Source organism: Chaetodon trifascialis, chromosome 13 (assembly GCF_039877785.1).
Source record: "Chaetodon trifascialis isolate fChaTrf1 chromosome 13, fChaTrf1.hap1, whole genome shotgun sequence".
Lineage (NCBI taxonomy): Eukaryota > Metazoa > Chordata > Actinopteri > Chaetodontiformes > Chaetodontidae > Chaetodon > Chaetodon trifascialis.
The window spans coordinates 14,861,727-14,885,986 of NC_092068.1; the positions used below are offsets into that span (position 1 = coordinate 14,861,727).

At 43.3% G+C, this 24,260-nt stretch overlaps 1 protein-coding gene and 1 long non-coding RNA gene across 4 annotated transcripts in view; one reads left to right on the forward strand and one right to left on the reverse strand.

The window, feature by feature from the left end:
- The window catches only part of LOC139340884 (uncharacterized), a 46,736-nt gene extending 34,104 nt beyond the window's left edge, over positions 1-12,632 (reverse strand). Inside the window, exons 1-4 of the long non-coding RNA XR_011602970.1 lie at positions 11,802-12,632; positions 11,053-11,181; positions 10,757-10,956; positions 3,249-3,477 (exon numbers count right to left, since the gene is read on the reverse strand). This is a non-coding gene — a long non-coding RNA (uncharacterized lncRNA). The remainder of the gene's footprint in view (positions 1-3,248; positions 3,478-10,756; positions 10,957-11,052; positions 11,182-11,801) is intronic.
- crtac1b (cartilage acidic protein 1b) lies at positions 43-20,792 on the forward strand. Of its 3 annotated transcripts, XM_070976983.1 has the most exons (15): positions 43-154; positions 3,291-3,481; positions 4,409-4,605; positions 4,996-5,132; positions 8,559-8,715; positions 10,786-10,920; positions 11,066-11,208; positions 14,172-14,308; positions 15,650-15,732; positions 15,962-16,062; positions 16,159-16,327; positions 17,125-17,270; positions 17,959-18,001; positions 18,098-18,241; positions 18,522-20,792. In XM_070976983.1, the coding sequence occupies exons 2-15, from the start codon at positions 3,297-3,299 to the stop codon at positions 18,647-18,649; spliced, it is 1,905 nt and encodes a 634-aa protein (XP_070833084.1). In that variant the 5' UTR covers positions 43-154; positions 3,291-3,296; the 3' UTR covers positions 18,650-20,792. The 3 variants fall into 3 exon arrangements, with proteins under 3 accessions (XP_070833084.1, XP_070833086.1, XP_070833085.1); XM_070976985.1 differs by lacking the exon at positions 18,098-18,241; XM_070976984.1 differs by lacking the exon at positions 43-154 and having other exon boundaries at positions 3,264-3,481.
- The last annotated feature ends 3,468 nt before the right edge of the window (positions 20,793-24,260 follow it).

The following is a 24,260-nucleotide window of genomic DNA, read 5'->3' on the forward strand; positions in this document are numbered from 1 at the left end:
TGGAAGTTGTGTAAAGGGGATAAGTGGGAAAAAACCCTTGAGATAACTGCGGCATCCGCAGCACAATTAGCCGACGGTTCCTCTCTTTTCCTCTCTCTCCTCGCTGTCAATCGCTGGAGGATTTTGTCGGGAGTTCCCGTGCGTCTCTGCATCTGTGAGTACCTGAGTTTGCTTGCTGCTGAAGCTGCTGCCTTCCCCCGCGTTCAGGATGACCGTACAAGCGCTCCGCTGGGATCCGCTGCCGATAGAAAAAGTTGATCTCCATCCTGCTTTGAACGCAACTTTCTTGTCAGAGCAAATCATAAGTTCCGAGTCAGACGCTTGTTTATCAGTTGTCAGGCAGATAGCTCGTGATGCTGTTTGATCATCACCTAAAGTAACGCCACGGATTAAGTGCGGCTTCACACAAAGTGGATTAAAAAGGAAAAGAAAAGAAAAACAACCTGCCGATGAGCAGAGAACAGACCGCAGCTTTCTCGTGTGCACACTGTTCATTGTAGCAGCTATCCCTGATTCAAAAAGATTTTTCTCTTGGTTGCACATTTCTTCTGATTATTTTTTTATTTTGAAATATTTTACGCTTTTATGATGATTTAAAGTTGTGCATTTTATCAACCTTGCATGAAAAATATGGAAGACTATAGATTTATTATTACTACACATGATCATAAATCTGAAAGTTTGCAGTTTCATGCATCATAAATTCAAGAGTGTAACTTAAACTGCCATCATTGTTTTCATCCTGAGGTTTTGTTCCTGCCATGTCATATGTTTTAATCTATTGATAAAGTGTTTTGCTGTGAAACAGATGGGGCGTTATAATGCGCTGTTGCACTGTGTGTCTCTGCTGGAATGAGGTGTTTTATTGTCTGATGTTCACTGTGGTAAATGATGGATGAACTGGAGCTTAACATTAATGGCAATTGTTGATTGTTCAGAGTGACTGCTAAGTGTAATTCACTGGCACAGCACTTTTGTGTGTGTGTGTGTGTGTGTGTGTGTGTGTGTGTGTGTGTGTGTGTGTGTGTGTGTGTGTGTGTGTGTGTTCTGCAGTGAGGGTGTCCTTCACAGTGAAGAGCTTCTGGAAGTGTGTGTTTGAAACTGAAGATGTTGCTGGCTCTTTGTCGCAGTGTTATCAGGATCAGAGCTGGGCTTGAACGCTCCAGAAAGCACATGCTGATGTTGCACGCTGTGGTAATGGCCTCTTAATGCCAACATAAATAACCACATTGAAAACATTTCTCTGCCTCAAACAACAGTTTTGTTTTTTTCCGGGGCTATTTCATGGTCTTTGACTGTTTTAGTACAAATGACTTCATTTGATGCTTCATATTCTTAGAATACAACGGCTTGTTGTTGACCCTGCAGACGTTACATAGACCCCAGTGAGTGCATCAATTGTTTTGTGAATTGTCGCTTGTAGAAAAGTCACATTGCAACTTTACTTGGCGAATGAAGAGGGGGGTTACTGCAGTGAACGTGGGGCAAAGTGGCTGTATGTCCTTGACTGGATAATGTGGTACCCCACCATTTTATCAAGCTGGGACCCAACAGCTTCAAGTACTCATCTGTCCTTTCTCGACATTCCGCTTCGATCTCGTTACCACTTATTATGGCTCGATTATTGGGAATACTTTACTTTTTCTCTGTTTTCAGACTGGTGATGAACTGAAATATGTCCACTGCTCTGGTGCAGTATAATAGAAATAAAACCCGTCTTATATTTTGTCATTTGTGCGGATGTTTAAGTTCAACTGTGCACCTGTGAGTTTGCAGTAGAAACTGTACCATCTAAATGTAGGTGTTTTGTCCCCTAATTGTCTATTTTAAAAGGATGCTCCAAGTGCATGTTCACATAAAAATATATCCACAAAGAGCGTCACCTTTCCCAACACAGTCTTCTTTTCACTTTTCAAGTTTCCTTATCCTCCTCCTTTTAATGTATACCTCACTGCCCCTATCTAACATGCACGATATGAGCAAGCCTGTAAAGCTGCCTTGTGTAGTCTGGAACCTCTCAGCTCATTTGTCATTACATCCTCTGCTAATGGGGAGAAACTCCCTCATCTTGAGCTCCCAGTGTTGTTAATTAACCCTTCTTGCAAACAGCCACAGTCTACATCGCCACCAGCCAGCGTTATCACCACGCTGCCTGCCAGGGGAGCTAGCATTAGCTGGCCATATTTTTGCAGGTGTCAGCAGAGGTGCTTCCTCTGCCTGCCGACGTTCTTTTGAGAGTATTACTCAAACGGCAATGCGGTTTTATCTCAAATTGAATTGTTGAAGGAGATGTTAAAGAGCCATACATCACCTGGACACTCGCAGCAGAAAGGGAGAATCTGCAGCGGTGTGGAAGCAGGGATGGGTACGGCTCAGTGGCATTACAGGTGCAATGAGCACTATGACGAAGGCGGCGTCCATAAATCCACAGGCAGAGCAAATCAAGTTGTCAGCTTGCAAACGCCATTTTGCGTGTGTGTATTGTGTGTGTGTTAAGTTTTTTTGCAGTGCTGCTGCTGATGAGTGTTTTGCTTTAGTCTTAAGGAGATGACCTTCCCTTCTCCCCACAGTCATGATTCTCTTCCCTCTTTTCGGTCTGATCATCAGGAACCACACCTCTACCTGCCTGCACTTCACAATTCCATTGGATCAATTCCTCTATGTTCCCCTTTTATCGACTGAGCGCTAAAAGAACACATCGCAGCCCTTTTATCCCCAAAAGAAAAGCTTTCCCAGCTTAGAGTTGGTCACCGTCTCTGAGGAAACAGCGCCTCAGGTCATCTTGGTTTCCTCTGTGCTCACTTGGCCTCTGGCTAATGCCCTGCTCCACGTATGGATTTTCTGTCCTGCATTTCCTCAGCCCGTCTGCCTGTGATGGGTTGTTCAGATCTAACCCTGCAGAACGCTGCTGATTGTGGTGGTATATCTTCATCTTTATGTCTGAGTATAGCAGAACGCTCTGCCAACGATCTGCTGATGTTTGCCTCACGATGGATGTTGAGAATTAGCAACAGCGGCATGTGTTGCAATCTGCAAGTGTATGACTTAGTTTTTATTTCATTCTCCTTTGCCTCTGCGGCCTGGACCGATGCTTGCTGCAGTCCAGTCGAAGAGTGCTGATGCTCTGGGTCGCATTGTTGTATTTTTTAGTCCAGACTTACATTATTGCTACACATATGAAATCTGTGGGGAATTCATTTGAGAAAGAAAAACTGTGGAAGGTTTTTGAGGCTGTGATGGTAGCTTACCTCAAACTCAGGCTGTTGCAAACGGTGTGTTTTTCCCTTCAGGTGAGGATGTTGTTGCGGCTGGTTTTGTTCCTGCCTGCCCTCTCCTCGGCTCAGCGATCGGAGCCCATGTTCTCAGCCATAACCAAGACCGTCCTTCCTCCCGACTATGACAACAACCCCACCCAGCTCAACTATGGCGTGGCTGTCACTGATGTGGACGGGGACGGAGACCTGGAGATGTTTGTAGCTGGGTGAGAAAGGGGGAGGCAGGTTGTGTAAAACAGTTTTGTTTCTCAAAGTTACTTTAATTCAAGCCTTGTGAATCCTAAAGCCCTTATGTCCCCTTGCTCTTTTCACAGTGTTACAAGCACACCAATTTTTTTTTTCATCACGGACAATTAGAGCAATTAATTAACCGCTGAGTAATATCTAACTCTAATCGGCGGCTAAAATAAAAGTGCACTGTCATTTACCAAGCTAAAGGTTGAAGACAAAGGCGAAAGACTAAAAGACCAGAGACAGTAAGTGCGCCCTGAGGCTCACTCAGCTGATGAAAATGGATGTGATTGGATAGTGCGCCTATGATGGGAACAGTTTGGCAAGCCTGCCTATATCCAGTGAAGCAGTAATGAATTTCCCAGTGCTTAACAGAATATAGAGGGACCAAAATGACCCTGCTTAATAAACGTCATTTAGCCTAGATATCATGTTCAGCAGTTGTCCTGGACAGGGGGCATCACAACTTCAGCGGGGATGAGAGGAATCTTAGGATGCAGTGTTTTAGTTTACACCGATGCTCTTTAGCTTCAGACTGTATGGCCGTATTAACCGTCAGAACAGAGGAGAGTGTTGACAGATCAGATTTTCACCCTCCTTGAGGCCTCTTTTCGGTGTCACTCAAAGCTTTTGTAAGTGTGTGGAACTTCAATAATTTGACAAAAATGGGTTTTGACTACAAGCTGTTGCTTCACCCACATTGCAAAAACAGGATGATGGATTTAATTTGTACCCTGAAGATAATATAGAATTTGTAGTGAGTTACAGCTATGCCAATTATAAAGACCTGACTTTGTTCTCTTGGATTGTAGAGCGTAAAAGTGGCACTCTGTGATTTAGATTCCTGCTGACAGTCTTATGTAATGAAGATGTAACAGCTTTCCATTGGTGCCTGTCGACAGCTACAACGGCCCAAACCTGGTGCTGAAGTACGACAAGGAGAAGAAAAGGCTCGTCAACATCGCTGTTGACAACCGGAGCTCCCCGTTCTACGCCCTGAGAGACCGTCAAGGCAACGCCATCGGGGTGACAGCGTGTGACATCGATGGAGACGGTCGGGAGGAGATTTATGTCCTAAACACCAATAACGCCTTCTCGGGTACAGTACATTCTTTTACACACATATATACGCTGTCATAAGAATACTTGACAAATGCATTTGCGCACACACTCTTTTGTCCCTCCTGTCTCGCGCAGAGACAAAGCAGGAGAATCAGTATGCAGATATTAAGCTTATCTCATCTGAGTCCTCATCAGATAACAGATAAGCTTTGTGCTGCTATTAATCAATCCGAGAGCTGCAGAGCGTGCACTGCCAAAACTACAACACCTCACCTCTATCATTTTTATAAAAATGTTAGAGGTCACCCGCAGCCACTGCAAGCTGCTCCTCTGCTTCCAATCACCCACGGTTCTTGTGTTGCATAACACCTCTTTACTCTCCACACAATCTTTGCCTCTCCTGAACTCTGCATCTCTCCACATCAAGGTCGGGCAACATATTCTGACAAGCTGTTTAAGTTCCGTAATGGACGCTTTGAAGATCTGCTGAACGATGACATTAACGAACACAGAGATGTAGCCAACCGTATGGCTGGGCGCTCAGTGGCCTGTGTGGACAGAAAGGTACTACAGGCACACACGAACACACGCAGAGACTAGAGTATATGCAGATCCACACCACATACACACACACACACACACAAACACACACACACGCACACACACAAACTCCCCAGAGTGTCTTCTGCGTACATGCATGGGTGCTTCTGTTTGTTTACCAGTGATAACTCATGCCCTGCCTACGCCGCCCTTCTCACCATGTGCTATGACAGTTCATTTGGGGGAATGGTGTGCCATTTTCTCTCTTCTGTCCATCGCACCAGTGTAATTACAGGAGCCAGGGCTCGTTTGTTTTATAGAACATCGTACGAGGGGAGGAGTGATGACTGCACACTACGGCTTTCTACCGTAGCATTTTCCGTCTTTCTCTCAGTCCCTTTCCTATTGTTTTCTTCTTCTTTCCACCTCCTTTACTCCCTGTTTTTCCTCTCTCTGACTGACACGCTCACGCTGTTTCTTTGTCTCTTATCTTGCACACACGCGTACAGTTCTCACTTCCAATCAGGAGACGGGATAAAGAAAGTAATAGTGGGAAGAGGACAGTAGGGATTACAATAGATTTTTTAACCACAGTCCCATCTCACTGAGCACTGATAGGTTGTGCAGCTGCCAGACCGATTGGAAAGATATCTGCCTTTAATGGCATAATGCTTTTAGAGGAAGCCAAAACCCTGATGTGTGCTCTTCCATGCTCGTTCCAGAAGAGTAACAGAGAGAGAGAAAACATTTTCCTATTGCTGAGCAAGTTTTATTAGAAGAGCTTTGGAACAGAAGGTTACATAGGCCAAAATCAACGCATGTTGCATAGTTGGATAGCTAGCTATTGTGTTCTGCTTTGCTCATAAATAAAGTGTTATCAGTCAGGAAAAAAGAGGGATAATTATTCATCCAACTGTTTCATCCCTCCCAGTCTCCTTGAAAGCGACGTCCCATCATTAGTCTTATACAAACTGATGAAGTTGACATATTGAGGGGTCTCGCACTGAACTGATGGATTGGCTTTGCACTGTGAGGCAGGATGGAGCTTCTGAGAATAAGTGGATTTTAAAAGCCAGAATAATTGAAATATGGTTGATAAAACGCACGATGTATATTTCCTTTGAAAGCAAAATTAGATTATTGAGGCTTTTCGGTGATAGCAAGTAAAGACTGATGTAAAGGGCATGCAGTCACGTAGCCCTGCACCAGCATGCACTTTGCAGGCATGCATGTCACACTATTCACGATGCCAGTCCCAGTGACAGAAATTAGCCTTGGGTGAAGACTTATTGAAAAATCATTGACTTTTAAGTTTGTTAAGTAACTGCCAGTGGCCTTCAGGTCTTTCATTGTAGTTCATTCTCATTTTGCCTGTGTGTGTGTGTGTGTGTGTGTGTGTGTGTGTGTGTGTGTGTGTAGGAGCAACCCACTCCACTCCTCCACCTCAGCAGGCCATAATGTGACACCTTATGACATTTACATCAACTAGACTCATTTAATTTTCTTGTCCTGTGAAAACAGTAAAGATATCACAAATGGTGAAATGGTGGGTATGTGTGTGCGTTTGCATGTGTGCATGTGTTTGTATTGATTGAAATATGTAAGGCCTGGTGGGAAAGCTCATTGGAATCGAGTGTGTAGTCTATTAGTGTGGTTCCGTCTGTGAGTTTGTGTCTGCAGGGACTCTGACTGATAATGGAGTGTGAAATTAATCTCCAAAGGGAGGCAGAGGAAGGAGTAGGGAGAGAGGCTGAGGAAAAGGGGGTAAAGGGTAGGAAACAGGGTAGAGGGAGATAAAGGGGAAAGAAAAGGTTGGATTGGGAGAAGGTGAAACTGTGCACAATATTCACAAAGATAGCAAAAGAATATAAAAAAAAAAACAATGGTTATAAACTATTCTCATGTTTTAGAATAACAATGCAGCAGGTAGTGCGCGTGCCTCACAGCAAGAAGGTCACAGGTTCAATTCCCGGGTCGGGCCTTTCTGTGTGAAGTTTGCATGTTCTTCCTGTGCATGCGTGGGTTCTCTCCGGGCACTCTGGCTTCCTCCCACAGACCAAAAACATGCTCATTAGGTTGATGGGTGACTCTAAATTGCCCCTAGGTGTGAGTGTGAATGGTTGTGTGTATGTGCCCTCACTCACTCACTCAGACACAAATTATCACCTGAATCTGCAGCTCCCCTCAACTTTATGCAGCTTTATAGTGACTTTCAGGTCATTGTTCAGCTGTCCAGCCACAGCTTTACTGTTTTGATTCACTCTCACTGCTCTCACAGTATTGTTTTTGGCAGCAGCAGGCGGCTGTTTTCAGCTAAAAAGCTTTAAAAACTCATCAACACGACCTGTTCAGCACCAAACAGCAGACAGACACAGTTAGAGACTACCTGGTGAACAAAGTGGAGCATTTAGCAGCTAAAGAGCCAAAGATTTCCCTCAGGAGTTGGTAGAAACCAAGAACAGAGCTAAAAGTGGTTTAATATCATACCAAATGAATGATTATGTTGCTCCCATAGACGGTATAATAAATAGTGGACAGAGCCTCTGGGATGTCACCCACTGGTTTGTGGACAGTTTGGCCATCGCCATCTTGGTTTTATTGATCCAGAAGTGACCGTATATAGATAAGATGGTGGAGCTGGGGAAGTTACACATGGCTACATATCTATCCTGAATGGATCTGACTGAGAATCTGAGAACACGCCACGTTGGCGACCTGTCAATCAGAAGGTAGCGATGCCCTAAAGCATACCCTGCTTTATGGTCTATTTTAATCGAAATGGGACCATAATTTCCAAAATGAACATCATGCTGTGTTGAAGAAGAATTAAGATTAGTGATTGAGACACTCTGTGTTCCTCACTGTTTACTGAGGAAATAAATCAAGTGAGAAGTAGAGTCATTTTCTCATAAGCTTACATACAATCAGCCTAATTTTGGCAACCAGTGGAGTCGCCCCCTGCTGGCCATTAGAAAGAATGCCTGTTTAAGCCACTTATATTATGTCAGTGGTTTCTCGTTAACCGCTGGATGTGTAAATAAACAGCTGTTTGCTGACACGTTTGCTATATTAACTTACATTTCTGCTGCCCCCAAGTTGCCAAAAAAAGAAACCCAGTTACTGCAGGTTTACATGGAGGAATATGTTCATGACCACTTTTTAAAGATTTGCATATTACATTTTTTTTTTGTCACTGGTGCTGTTGGTGTTATTGTGGTAAAATATTATTTCTAAATGCTGTGAGCACCACAAATTAAATTCTATTCATTTTCAGTAAATCGAGTGAACTGACTGTTTAAAGGTTCAGCTGAATCATCAAATGATTCATCATCTCCCATCCAGCCACAAGCCATGCCCCTGCTATCTCATTATGCTAAGTATATTAAATATATAAGCACAATATATTAATATATATATTAATAAATGCAAACCACATTTGTTTTTTCCCAGGGAACAGGCCGTTATGCCATCTACATAGCGAACTACGCAAGTGGCAACGTGGGTCCTCATGCTCTCATAGAAATGGATGAGGTAGCGAGTGACCTTTCACAGGGCGTCATCGCCCTCTCCAACGTGGCAGAGCAGGCTGGAGTCAACAAGTTCACTGGTAGGTATGAAAAAGTGACTGTGTGTGTGACGTACATGCAGGCTTTAAGATCATTCAGCACCACAGGACCTTCAGTCTGATTTACACAAACGTCTGCAGAGGAGCAAGTGCTTGTTGCTTGTACCCATAGAGTCTGAAATATAGGACTTCAGTACAGATGGAAGGTGAGAAAGGGAGAGTTGGAGGGGTGCCAGGCCAGAGAAGGAAAGAAAGAGAACATGACAAGTGTAAGCGTGAGGGAAGAAAGAGGGGACAGGAGAGAGCGAAGGAGAAGAGTTTGTGGGCTCTTTTGGCCCTGTCAGCTGTTTACTCCAGTCAAAGTCACAGGGAAGCGAAGGACGACACACACATACATCAGACCAGCTCAACGGCCCAGAAATGGCATCTATCACAGCCTGCTGTGATTCCCTCAGACTTCTGAAGCTGTGAATCTAAGTATGCGCACGCCGCTACAGCGCTTTGTATTTTATGTGCAACCAGCTCTTTAAGAGACACCAGAGAGGGAACAAAGACTGCATTTTCTGCTGCTGGTGTTATTTTATAGACAGGTCATGGAATCACTCCTGACCCTCCCACTGATTGGTTTGTAAAGGGATTTAAGAGCTCAAAACAGGAAGCATGGCAACAGTGTCAGACATTTATAGTTGGCCAATCACCCAGAATCCATCTCAGCAATCCCACATTATCCTCTCTTTAAAGATGATTCAGACTCCTGGTACAACAGGATCAAATTTCCATTTATTCCATGTGTAGTAATTCTAATTTATTCCATAAATCACCCCCACCAAAGCTGAGCACTTACTTGCTGCAGTTTTTATCTCATTGACCGTTTGTTCTGTTTAAACTGTGTAATTGTCTTCATTTTAATGTCTCCTAATGTCTTTAATTTTTAATGTGTTTTTATGATTTTTTTTTAAGATGCCTCGCTGTAAAATCTCTCGCATTTGTGGCAACGTAAAGATCTGAAGTGAACTGAGCAAAGGAATTACTTTGATCAAATGTGATATCTAAATGCTTTTGGAACTGAGATTGATTATTTACTTCAGACATAGCACTGGAATCCACACCTCAGCCCACTTCCCTTGCTTGGATCAACACTTGATTTAACCCTATGATAAATATCTCCGGTATAGAAGAGGAGGATAATAAATGCCAAAATGAACGATTTCACTGTGATCTGTTGCTTTGATGATAGATACCACTGTGAGTGAAAAATGCTGCCTGCACGGTACTTTACTGTTACCACTGAAAAGTCCTTGACGCTGATGTCCAAGTAAGTTTTGGAAGTGGGAGACGACTTTGGATCTGAGCATAATAGAATCAATCTTCATCATCTGTGGGTCCTTTTGCATGCAGGATGTCATCGAAGTCACTGGGGGGGCAGAGTGGGCTGGTCCAGAATCGCTGTGAGTGATGGACGGTAGATGGCTTTGTCATCAAACTGCCGTTAATCAGAGCAGAGGGACAGTCATTGAAGTTGTATATCTAATGGTTACATATCTCTGGAGAGACATTAGTGGTTTATGACCATAGGGGGCGAGTGATATTTGTCTGGGCTGATGGAGCGGGCCAGTAAATCAGGAGCGAGTCCTGACTCACGGCACTGACTCTGCATAGCGGAGGGCCAATCACAGCCCTTTCAACTCCATAATTAGACTCCGCTGGTCTCAGATGAGACACTTCACTTTATAGATGTCATTGAAAATCCCGGGGTGATACAGAGAGAGTGTTAAACGGCCACAGAGATCTTTTCTGGGGAAAGTTGGGGTTTTTTTTGTTTTTTTTTGGGGGGGGGGGTTGGTCAATGCAAAAGATTCTCAGTGTGTTTGTGTTTTCGTATTTGGTTGTGCCTGTTTGCGTCTGTGTGAAGCCCATCAGAGTCAGTGTCTGTGTCAGCAGAAAGACCTGCCCTGCTTAGAGGAAATGGCCTGGAAAGACAGTAATGATCTCTCGCCGTTCACTTTTGTTATGGAGCTGATCTCTCTCTCTCGTTCCACCTGCCCTGCTTCTTTTGTTCTTTCACTTCCTGACTCTCTCTTACCACTGAGCGTCGTCTCTGTCTCTGTGCAGGAGGGCGAGGTGTCGTGGTGGGGCCAATTGTCAGTCAAAGCCTGTCTGATGTGTTTTGTGACAATGAGTATGGACCCAATTTCCTGTTCAGGAACAACGGAGATGGAACTTTTACTGATGTGGCACAGCAGGCAGGTGAGAGGAACAGTTTCTAGATCAGTTCTTGTGAATCTGGTGCAAAAACAAAACAGGAGGCACATTTTATTGTATAACAGTTATAAAACTTTGGTATTTAACGACCTGGGAATGAGAACAGGTTGGTATTACCATACTCCTACAGGTGTGGAAGACCCCATGCAGCACGGCAGAGGGGTCGCTCTGGGAGACTTCAACCGTGACGGCAAGACAGACATCGTCTACGGGAACTGGAACGGACCTCACCGTCTGTACATACAACTGAATAACCGCAAACAGAAGTTCAAGGTGGGACCAAACAAACACAGAAATGTAATGTATCCACGTCAGTTTTAAGGCCTCAGGATCCTTTAAACAAACACTGAAGTGTTGAAAGTGTAAATATGACCCAAATTACAAAATACATATGTCACATACGTCTAGTGATATCTAACCGTGTAGAGTCTTCTACCTAGTTCACACAGGTGTTTGTAAAAAGTGTGTTTTTTCTCCTTCGTTCTCAAACAAAAATCCCATCCACACAAGCACTGTTTTTTAAAAAAAACACAAAAACACAACTGAAGCACTGTAGAGAGCATTTCAAACCGTCATATGGCGATCTAGCTCAAACCTTACAGCCATGTTGGCAAACCAGAAACCTAAAAAAAGCTATCACGAGTAGAACACCTGCTACTAGGAGTCTGATCCTGCACAAAACCTCCTCATGCAAACAAAGGAGATAAGAAACACTGGAGCGTAGTGGCCAAAAGCTCTGTTTCCCCAGTCTACACCACAACACTGCAAACAGAGTTTCTGAATATCTTCACTCTGGAAGGAGTTTTCCCTAAGCTCTGTTGTCAGTGACCTAAAACGCACATAAAAAGCTGCGTCTTGGAAAATACCTGTGCACATGTGGACTGCAGGCAGTCGAGCGAGGCCGTGCCTTTCTCTTCTTCTCCTTCTTCTCTCTCCAGAATCAATGACTAATGAACGAGCAGCACAAAGACAGCAAATCTCACCCATTAACTCTGTGAATCACAGTTATCGATGCTAACGGTTGGCTAGTGAATTAGCACTTGTCAGTGCTGGCACACTTTGGGACTGAGTGGGATTTAAAGACGGACGGCAGTGATTTAATGAATCCCTGAATATACACAACTCCTGTGAGACAGCCAGCAGTGTACATGTGTTTGTGCAGTACAGTTAAGAGCGGCAGAGACAGGGACGATCTCTGCTGCGTGTAAATCTTGGAGTTTCGTGCTCGGTGATCTATTTGTCAGCACCTGCGGCTGCATCTTTTACCAAAGAGATAAACGTCACAGGAGACATCTTTATAGGGGTCAAAGAAGGGGTTAATATGTGATGCTTAGCCCAGAGACAATTCCATCAACGTGACACACACACACACACACACACACACACACACACACACACACACAGAGAAGACAAATTGAATTAGCCAGCCGATGTTTTTTTCTTTTTTAAAGATTGTTAAATCACAAGCCCACAACACATTTTATACCCCTTTCCTCCACACTAGCTGACACTCCTACTAGCCGTGTTGACCTTTGGCATGCATAATGAAGCTGTTGTATCACTCCAGTAAACCGCTAATTAAATTGGGCTGAAACAGCAGCTTGCCTGGGCAGTGGAAAGTGCCGATTAGGCCTGTTTGTGCTTTAATTAAAATCTATTGCTCAGGTTTTCTTAGCAATAGGTTTAACATGCACACACACGCTAAAACACCCCCACACATATCTAATATGGATTTAAAGAGAAGGAGAAGGTCTCAACTGGAAGTTTTCCTTTCATCACGGTAGCAATTAATATACATGTATATAAATACACACACATATGAATTTGTGTGTATCTGATAAGGAGGTTGAGTTTAGAAGAACAATTATTCCAAGTAATCTCATTTTTGTCATAAAACATTGTAGTAAAATGTACTAAAAGTACACAACTAAAAATACACAAATGTACATAGTATTTGTATGTTAAAAACAATCAATTCCTTGTCATAAGATGTCTGAATAATTACCTTTCATGTTAAGATTATTATTATAAAATCAAACTACTTTTTCTGAAACTTTCTCTCCTTTTCCTCTAAATCTATATATATTTGTTTTGGTGATAGTGCCTTTCCTTTTCCTTATGGCACATCTACTCATCCGCCTAGTAATATAGTAAATTTAGAAGGGTCCCTCCCTCATGGCCTCAGTTGGCCATCCCCTCTCCTTCACCTGAGAAGCAGAAGGTCACTGTTCGTCCTCCCCCCGACCGGCTTTATGAGCCTTATAATTAAAACAGGGAGTAAATACTGAAGGGAATGAAGGGCTGCTCTATAACTCTTCCCCGACTTATCGCCGTGTCAACGAAGCGATGAGATATCCGTTACTTTCTCGTGCAAAAGCTCCTCTGCTGAGGAGACTTTTTTTTGGGGGCAGGAAAGCTGCAGTCTAGTTCTCTGATGCCCGAGGATGTGAAATGGGCCTTTGTTCTTATTTTTAGGCTTCAGATGAAAGTCTCGTCTGGGGTGACTTACAGTGAGATGACAGATCAGTGCCTAACCCAAGTACTGGATTATTGATGTTGTGTGTTGTTGAGATGAACTTGTGACCTTCGTGTTAGGGAACAGTCTCTCCAGCCATTGGCTCAGCTCGCACCACCTGCCCACATGTTGGACTGAACACAAATAGGATAACAACAGGTTCAAGTGAGACTCCTTACTTTGAGGACTTCACCTGCAGAAACACGACGGTCTCTGTGGTGTTCTTACGCTGCACCTCGAGGACTTCACTTCAATGCATCTTTTTCTGTAGATTTTCTGCAACAGTGTAGTGTTGATCAACAACCATCTCATATTTCTCATTAAAGACAAAACAAATTCCTAACTTGCATTTAATTGAATTTAGAATATGCTGTCATCAGCACACAGGGTTGTATTACTAAATCGGGCTCTTACCCCCCAAATACAAAAACACTAATTAAATTAAAGAGGACATAACTGTCCCTGTGCACAAATACGTGATGAGCATGCCAATAAAGACTGCTGCAGCACAGGTAAACCTGTGCTCAGAATTTGTTTAGACTTGTGATTGAACAATTATGATTGTTTTGTGATGTCTGCTGCTGAATATTCTGCTGCTGCTAAAAAGGCATTTCAAGCATTTCCCCCCATGGGAAAGATAACAAAACAAACCAAACAAACTTGTATTTGCGAGGGGTGTGATTGTGTGTGTGTTTCACTCATGTTTTTGTTTTGCTCTCAGGACATTGCATCCCAGAAGTTTTCCATGCCGTCCCCGGTTCGCACCGTCATCGTTGCTGACTTTGACAATGACAACGAGCTGGAGGTCTTCTTCAATAACATCGCCTACAGGGGCCCCTCCGCCAACAGGCTCTTTAGGTATTCATCCAGACAGACACACACACACACACACACACACACACACACACACACACACACACACACACACACACACGCACGTTGTACAAGTATGATGGTAGGTTTTAATAGGAGCTTGGTGATGAGCTTAATGAACTGCTCTTGTGTCTTGATTTAATATCCTAAAACTGGGCTTGAAAGCTGAGAAGAATTTCAAATTCCCAGCCAAGGATACTTATCTAGTCTGGCATCCCGCCTCCTCCTCCACACATGAATGAATCTTTCATTAAGACAGTTTTAGGTCTCTTTTTGGCTCACGGTTTGGCTTCCTCTCTAGATAATATTAATGAACTCAGCCCTGTATATGATACATATCAATTATTGGGACTTAATAGTAGAATAAACTCATCCCGTCTGAATGAAAATCTGATCTGGCATATTTTTCTGAACAGGATGCAGACGTCATGGTGAATGTTGCCATGAGCTGGTGGGTCAATTCATACTGAATATCAATAATCAGTGTAAGCCCCAGAGATTCCTGGATCAGAATATTCCCACACAGCAGGTCACTGGAGGAGAATTTGGCTTTCTGGACACAATGAAGGTCTGACAGGGGTCACGGCTCCACAGCCCGTGGCCCTGCCATTGTCTAGTACGAAGATGAATCAGCTAATTTAACTCTGCTTTCTGGCACTCAAAGAAAAGGTTCAAACTATTGTGCCTAAGCTAATTAATTCAATACAACTAATCAATATTTAGCTGAGCTGAGGGGGTTTAACAGGCAGGATCAGCACATTAGCGGACTGTGAAAAGAAATTATAACTTAAAGAAACTTGGGAATAGAAATACTTTGTGACTGAAGGCACATGGCAGCTGGCAATGTAATGAAGTCAATTTATTCATAAGGCACAACTAAGAGGTTTTGTTTACAGAAAGATTGCAATCAGATAAAACCACAAAAATGAAAAATCACTAATACATGAATGAAAACATTATATCATGTAATCAACATTTCAATACTGTAGCTGGTCGAGGGGACCTGACTTTACCTACTTTATGTACTGTTGGGTGCTTTATAACAATCCATCATATTTTATTCTCTGATCATTGTTGTGAATGTTCAGTCTTATTCTGCAGAGTAACTCCTGCCAAATTATTCCAGAATAAATGCAGTGGAGTTAAAAAGTGAAATATTTCTCACTGAAATGAAGTGGAAGTATAAAGTAGCATAAAATGGAAATACTCAAGTAAAGTAAGTACCTCAAAATTGTACAGTACTTGGGTAAATTAGCTACTATCCAACACTGGTATTAATGCTTTACAACGATTGGATGGGTAATTGCTGTGATGTTGATTTGACAGAGTAAGCAGGAGAGAGCATGGAGACCCCCAGATAGAGGAGCTGAACGTCGGGGAGGCGTCAGAGCCTGAAGGACGAGGAACTGGTGAGTGTGGCAGAACAAACTCATGAATCACGACAAGTATCTGCTATTCCTACATCTCAACATTAGGTGGCACCAAAGTTCCACAGAGGAGTTTCCTCGTGCTTCATAAAAGAAAAAGGCCTTCCACATAATTAGTTCTAGACCATGTCTCCCTGCACGAGGATAATAAATGATGTGCAGGCTGTTTCCTGAAGTGTTTATCTGCATCGTTACTCTGATGGCTCTCCAGGTGCTGTAGCCACAGACTTTGATGGTGACGGGCGTCTGGAACTGCTGGTGTCTCATGGTGAAAGTGCAGCACAGCCGCTCTCTGTCTACAAAGTCAACCAGGTGAGTGTTTTGGAGACTTCTCAAAAGCCTCAACATCTGTTTGACAGTGTAACCTTAACCCAAACCCTCCATTTTCTCTTTCTGCCCGTGTCTCAGGGCACCACTAACTCCTGGCTGCGAGTCATTCCGCGCACCAAATTTGGTGCTTTTGCCAGAGGAGCTAAAGTGGTGGTTTACACTAAAAAAAGCGGCCCACACACACGGATCATCGATGGTGGCTCTGGGTACCTGTGTGAGATGGAGCCTGTAGCCCACTTCGGCCTGGGTGAGTTTTTATTTCAGATATTGAAAAGTTTGCCATTTTTTTCATAAAAAACACACTTGTTTGTTGTTAATCGATTAATTGAGAAATATTTTCAGCTCCTTGCTACAGCTTGGTAAGGGACTGACAAACAAAAACGGAGAGAATAGTGGTGGCGAGAAGGAAAGTGGAAGTTCTGAAAGCATTGTTTTACTACCTCCAGCTTGATTAGACACCCATGGGAGACTGAGCTGTGGCAGGGAGCTGAGTGGACAAAGCAGAGAGAGATGGGAGACAGGTGCTGCGGCTGGAAGCCAGCCTGGAACCAGCTCTCTCTGCCCCCATAGGAGTGTCAGCTGGTGGTCGTCCAGGCCTGGTACCTGGGACATGGTCCAAGCACAGATCATCCCACTTTTACTGCCTGATTACTCATAACACACTCTGAGAGCAAACTTTCCACTTGCAAACTGCTGGACATGTGAGATACACTCCCCACCGCTTAATGAGAGGGCGTCATGCGGGAGCAGAACAGGTGAAATGTTCTTTGGCTCTCAGGCAGAACACCTGCTGAGCAGATCACTGTCTGGCAAGGTAACTCAAGATCTGTTTACATTAGAAATGCCACTTTAATTAAGGCCCGCAGAGGCCGTCTGGAGAGGGACTTTCTCTATGCCTGATTAAAATAGTTAATGGAAAGAGGAGAGTGCCACACTGTCTGTCCAAAGGAGAGGAAGGAGAAAGTTTCTACTGAACTGTGTGAGCCCTTGAGAATCGCTAAAGAACGTATGTGTGTGTTATGTGTGTGCTGTGTGTCTGACCAGGTAAGGATGTGGCCACCAATGTTGAGGTGTACTGGCCAGACGGCCGTTCAGTGGCCCGTCCCCTGGAACCTTCAGACGTCAACTCAGTGCTGGAGATCCACTATCCAAGAGATGAGGAAGAAGTCACTCCCACTGTGGAAATAGAGGTACAGCAGCTCTTCATATTAATACTATTATTATTAATGTGACTATTACTAATATTATTAATACTAATATTCATACTCAATTCTTATCATCCAAAAGATTGTGAGGTTTTATAAAACTGGGTTAAATACGATGTACAGAATCTTAAAATTTCCTACTTTGGTGCTTCCAGCAATAACATCGAACAAGTCACTTTAAACAGACACACTAACCAGACAGCAAACTGCTCAGAGGTCCCAAAACTCCCAGTTTACAAGCTTTACACCTTGATTATACAAGTTTTGTTCTTTCACAATTCACTTGTGTTTAGTCAAATAACAACACATCAAACCGGAGATCAGGTAGTATTCATGTGCAGAAAGAGTGAGAAGAAAATGGATTTAATAGGGACTAGGTTAATCCCATGCATAGACCTCACTAATTTTCACTGAGATTATGTAATTTCTCTATAAATGAAAACCTTCACCATCACATTAAATTAAAAATTCTACACGTGGGTGACAAATTAAAGGAAGACCCAACAAATGATGTGTAGCAATAAACCTTTTTAAGGATCCAAACCCTGCCGGCAAAATGCGGCTGAGTGGAAGCATCTGCATTAGTTATGTTTCTCTACTCATTTAATCAGGTTTTATAGTTTTATAGTGGGTTTAAAGGATTTTTATTAAAAACCAGTCTTGTTTCTTACAGTGTGGTCATGGGTTTGCCCTGAATGAGAATGGCCGTTGCACAGGTAAGTTCGTAGATTTTATCCGTCGTCCTTGCTCCATACTCGTGTCCTTCTTAAGACAAAAAGTGTCTTTCCTTCCCTCACCTCCCCCTCCCTCAGATGAAGATGAGTGTACCCAGTTCCCCTCTGTGTGCCCCTCTGACCGCCCTGTCTGCACCAACACCTATGGCAGCTATAAGTGCCGCGCCAAGAGGAGATGCAACCAGGGCTTTGAGCCCAACGATGATGGGTCAGCCTGTGTGGGTGAGTGGTCCTGGCAGAGTCAAGGTAGACTTAGCTGGATTACCACGATCAGGAGAACAAAGGAAGCACTGCCAGAGAACGAGAGACCTTAAGCTGCCTTAATTACTCTGGTTTTGAGTAAAGGCTTAGAGGTGCTAGCATTCCTCTGGCCGTGTCCCCTCTCTGCACCCCGCTGTCTTGCATGACTAACTCCCCCATGTGAATGGGCTCTCTTTCGGCTGTAAAGACGCAGATGTTGGCTAACTTTTCCCTGCCCTCTGTTTTGCCTCTCTCTCTGCAGCCCAGGTGGCTTACTTTGGGGGGACGCGGTCTTCTGGGGAACGCAAGTGGTCGGGCCTTTCTTTCTGGCTGCTCTTTGCCTCTGTGCTACCACTCATTTCAACCCATCTCCAGACTGGACTACTGTAACTGTCGCTGTCTTCTCCCCTTCATAACTCTCTCCACTGCTAAATGGGGATGTACAGAAACTCTCGGAGCAAACTTTTCACTGAAACATCAACTCCCCCTTCTCCTCTGTGGATTTCTGCTATCTTTTTCCACCAGCTATTCACAGTCTTGCCCCCCGCTCACCGCTGCTATGTGTCACCTCTTGGCTCCCGGCCCCCTCTGGACTATAAAGAAACACACAGGGAGCATGCTCGCTGGGAGCTACGGGGTTCAGAGCTAACTGTGTCACACCCGCAGAGCCCTCACGTCATCACCTGGCACTTATCTTAGTGGGACCTGAACTGACGCCAAGTCAATAAGTGGAGCTGCAGCTTATAAACCACCGCACATACTGTACAGCAGGCCGATCCACTGGCTCCACAGACCACATTCATTAGAGACACGCTGAGACCCCATCTGTATCTCCACAATGCCACTATGCTAATCCTTACAATGTCACTCTCATTCTTATTATGGTCTTACTGGGATGCTGAGGAACTCCAGGTCTCCAAACTTTAGGTTATGTGTGTGTTTGTGTGTGCGTCCAAAGAGGCACTCGGCTAGAGGAACATATGCCAGACCATCTGTCTCCGATGGTAGGTTACATTTTGTTACCGAGGAATAATACAGCAGCACAGTGGAGAGTATAAACAGTGTGTGTGTGTGTGTGTGTGTGTGTGTGTGTGTGTGTGTGTGTGTGTGTGTGCGTGCGTGCGTGCGTGTGTGTGTGTGTGTGAGCACAAGAATAAGTACAATTTAGTACAGTAGCTGGAAGGTTTATTTGAACCCGTCATAACTGACTGAGCAATTTTTAAATAATTTTCCACTTAATGTAGAACTTTAAGTTGTACATTTTAAATGAGCATCGGCTGCTAACATTAATCGCTAAATTAGCTTTTTTTAGGTTTAGATTTTCTCAAACAAAAATTCACCCATCCATTTAATGTGATGAATTTACTTTAATTTCCTTGTTGAAGCACAGTAGCTGGAAAGTGTACTTGAATCCATCATTTATTTAACACATTTTTAAAATTATTTGCCACATAATGTAAAACTTTAAAGCATAAGGCTGGTGATATTCTAGACTTTTGTTATTGTCAACAAATCACATAAATAAATAAATAAAAAATCAGTGATGCATTAGCCTCTCGGCCGCTCCCTACGCTGTCTGTGGCATTCTGACTCCAGCCCATCGGTCCCTACTGAACGCTTTGCAAACATATTCACTTTTAAAACTTCACATCTTAATGGATGATTTCCTAAAACAACTGGGGATGGTAGTTTTTAGCAAATAATTCAAACAAGACTAAATAGTTTCTTTTGGGTATTTAGAGCTGTGGGACTGTATATATAACTCATAATGAACTGCGCTGCTCAGGTTCATTGTAATGAAGGAACATGTAACTCTGTGGCTCACTGATGTGTTTTTAATAATGTTTGAACAACAATTTAGGTCTGGCACAGTGGAATAAATGATATCATGCTTTGCGGCAGTACTTGTTAGTAATTGTGGATTTTGGTCTTTGAAAGGGATTTGTTGACAGTAAGAAAAATCTTAAATATCTCATGAATGTGCATATTAAATAAACATTAACTCAAATATTTGAATGAAATAAAGATCAAGACACAAAGAAAGGGAAGGGGGGGTTGAACATCTGGGGGCTGTGACTCTCCGAAGTAAACTGAAGCAAACTTTACTTTTCCCAATACTCTCATGTGCATGAGCTGATTCGTTTCTGCTTTTCTTTGGTTCATGTAGCGTTCGTGCTGAAGGCCTCGATTGAGTACAGCAAAAGGCATAAAACACATGGGACCCTTTATTTCTGACTTAACGCTCATTGCCACATGCTTCTTGAAACTTTTTAGCAAATTAATAAACGTTTTGGCAGAAGAGGCGAGCAAGAAGTGGAAACCGTGTCCTCCACGAGATGCTGACTGACAGACTTTTGCTTCCACATTATTCTGCAGGGGAGCATCAGTTGACCTCGCAGAGGTCCCAGAGCACAAACTGCACAACTCGTCCAGTTTTAGATCATGATCACTGTCATGTGGGGGTAGATTCATCAACAACAAGTGTTGGCCTGTACAGTCCTCCAGTGACTGTGTGTGTGTGTGTGTGTGTGTGTGTGTGTGTGTGTGTGTGTGTGTGTGTGTGTGTGTGTGTGTGTGTGTGTGTGTGTGTGATTCATAGATTTCTCCCTATTCACTCGCTGAGGCAAGTGTTATATTTTTTGGACATTTTTAGCCAAAAACCTCACACATTCCATTTAAGATAGAGCACCAAACTCGGGCCCTTGACATCAGTCCCTGAGCTTGCTAATGAGTTGGACCCAGACCACAGATGCCACCTGTAAATATCAAACATTTCAGCTGAGATTTAGAGACTGAACTTCTTACTCACAGAGACATTTTTAATGAAAACTAAGAGGCATCAGAGCATGAAAAACTAATAAACAAACGATGATGGATGTGTTAAAGCAATTAAAATTACTCACCACGGATCTCTGTTGGATCCAGGCTGACGATGTTGTCATGCTCTCTGTGCAAGCCAAAGAATCTGTGGAGAGTGAGAGTTAGCAAGGGTTCAGCAAGATCGTGTCCACTCAAGTTAAATATTTGAATATGCTCAGCTCGCTCAGAAGTTTTCACCGGAAGGTACGTTCCCGAGGTTCAGCCGAGGATGCTGTAAAGATGTTATTGTACGGACAGAATGGAAACCTTTCTTGCTGTTTGAATCACACTCTTCAGTCAGACTTGAACTGCATCACCAAGGACTGACATGTAAGCTCACAGTTTGCATGACCATTAAGATTCATGAGTGTTTATCAGAATTGCACGCATTAAGAGGACATACAGCTGTTTTAACCCTTTTGTTCACATTCTCCTACTTGATCTCCACAGTCCTGAATCAGTGTAGTTCCTTCTTGTCAAAGACATGGTTGTGTGAATCCAGTTTGTATCTTTTCCTAAAAATGTGTTGAAATGGTTTGTGGCATTTCAGCTAATTCTGAAGCTTGTAAACAGAGAGAGGATACCACTGAAGGTTGATTTGACAACTTAATGTACATGCAATGTGCGACTATCCATACTGTGTACAGGATTCACTGTATCTGCTCTGCCCGCTCAAACATGCAGGAGCCGTCTGAAAATCCAAGTTTTCACAGTTTTACAAGACTCAGATATGAAGCTTCTCTGTGTCCAGTGAAACTGGAGTTGATTCAAAGTATGAGGAAATGCTGAAGAAAATAAATGAAAATGCAGTATTCACAGTGATGGATTACTTCGCTCAGCCACTTTAGACATAACTGGAATTGTAATTACACATAAATGGGGTTGAGTGGAAGAAATGAACTGCAGAAAGGTAGAGAAAAGACACGTCATCAGCAATTACAATGACAGACTGGACTCCACCAAGGACAAGGTAAGCTTTACAGGAAACTGTGTACTATTGCTGAACAGTGTGACTGACTGATGTCCAGTGTGTGTGTGTGTGTAGGTGTGTGTGTGTGTGTGTGTGTGTGTGTGTGTGTGTGTGTGTGTGTGTGTGTGTGTGTGTGTGTGTGTGTGTGTGTGTGTGTCTGGCATGGTTACTGCCACGGCATTGTTTGCGTCCCAGAAGCTCCAGCTGTGTTTCTCTCTGCTGAAATGAACCGCTGAGATGTCCCTGTGAAAAATAAAGCCTGGAACACAATGCTCAATGTGTGTGTGTGTGTGTGTGTGTGTGTGTGTGTGTGTGTGTGTGTGTGTGTGTGTGTGTGTGTGTGCGGCCTGTTTGCGTGTGGGCATGCGCTCCGTGTGGAGAAATAATCCGAAAGCCTTTTTCTGTGCTTCAGACCACTAATCACTGAATGTCCCACACACAGCAGTTGCACAACGTACACACGCCATGAACCGGTCACAGAAAGTGACAGAGGATCAGATATGGCAGGATATGTCAAGAAAGTATTTGCACTGCACGGAAATGACCAGAAGAACGGAGCGGTTGGAGAGGAGAAGAAAAAGATGTGTAATTGTGGATGTATACGCTTGAGTGGCCATTTTTTTTAGCTGCAGCCAGAGAATATGTTCTGTGTGTTTATTTTCTCTTTTTCTTTTCCCTGATGTAAACAACCAAGCCTGTTTTTCAGAGCTTCATGAGCAGAGTAGCGCTGTGTGCTAACTCTGGTCTCCTGTGTCTTCACGGCCGGTGCGGGCCTGATTCCAGTCAAAATGCATTGGGGTTCACTGCAGCATGAGATCATATGAATGCCTCATCCTTCCTGTTTCTAATTGCCTGAGCACACCTCAAATTAATTGATTCCAATTTATTTGACTAATTTCACCATGCCTGAACACTAAAACAAGTCAATGACATTGCAGATTAAGCTACTTCAACAACCACTTGAGCATGAACGGCATCGCGCACAACAGCTGGCTGTTAAACGGGTTGTAGGTTATGGTGATTGCAGCTAATTACAACCTATTTTTTCAACACATCAAAGATAATTCAGCAAGTGGAAACAGATAAGAAATGCATTGTCATTCCTTTTCTTTACCTACAGTGTGACAAGGAGCTGGAACAATTCCCAGTGTGCAATGGGCAGAAGGCATGCAGTTCAAGGAAAATTAAAAAATCATTTTTATTCCTTTATAACATCATTGTACTCACTACAATAACAGCTGAAACGTGGAAGCAAGGTGACATCGCTACAATAAAGTCTGAAGGGAGAAACAGGAGTCTGATGATCAGACAGGTTGCAAACGGTCTGGACAGATTATCTAAACATCCAAAATGTTGGTAACATTCCCTCATTGCACAGAAAAACTGTGTGCAAGCACAAAGGTGGCACGTAGAGTCAGTGAAAGTTGAACCAAGAAGTCCGTTTGTTATTATTCATTTTCACAATTTGCCTTCGACTTCTCTTCCAAATAAGTTGTGTTAACCTCAGGGATAGTTTGAAACGTGTGTGGTCTTCTGACGCCTCATGTTTCCTCCCCTGCTGGGCTTCTTTTCTGAGATGTTTCCAGATGTCAACACTGAACTTTAACGTGACTGATTATTACCCTTTTAGAATAAAGGCCAACAGCAACAACAATAACAAAAAGAAGACGAGTGCCATCCACCTGACTTACAAAGACATGAACATGCAAACTCAGCACCGATAAGCTCAACCCAGTGTTGCTTTCAGACAAAATAAGTCTGTATGTGGATTCTGGGACATTGTATGGTAACACACACACACAGTGCCCCAGCTTTTGGCTTTGTGTCTCTTGTCGGGTGTAGAAAACAATGTTTCAGAGCTTTTCCTCTGTGATATTTCATCCCTGTTTCTGTCAACATTTAGAAGTAGTTAGAAGGGCAGTGATGGACAGGGGACCATTTATTTGCCGTTAGTAACAGATCTAAAGAGAATGACAAACAATAACCTCTGTCTCACAATTAACTGAGGTGATCACAAGTGACAGTTTAACTGGAACCACACGTTTCCGGCAGCGGACGCTAAAGACTTGGTTTTCATGTACATTATGGCCTGCACTTGGGGGAGGTCCAGCGGCGAATACAACACAAGTGCTGTCAATCACACTGAGGTTAAGCAAACTGAGCGGATGTTCA

Bases quoted from the DNA above. Each gene is read 5' to 3' on its own strand.
- crtac1b (XM_070976983.1), top strand. From the start codon at position 3,297: ATGTTGTTGCGGCTGGTTTTGTTCCTGCCTGCCCTCTCCTCGGCTCAG. The intron at 4,606-4,995 runs GTACAGTACATT...CTCCACATCAAG, and splicing joins CACCAATAACGCCTTCTCGG to GTCGGGCAACATATTCTGAC. The intron at 14,309-15,649 runs GTATTCATCCAG...TTGATTTGACAG, and splicing joins TCCGCCAACAGGCTCTTTAG to AGTAAGCAGGAGAGAGCATG.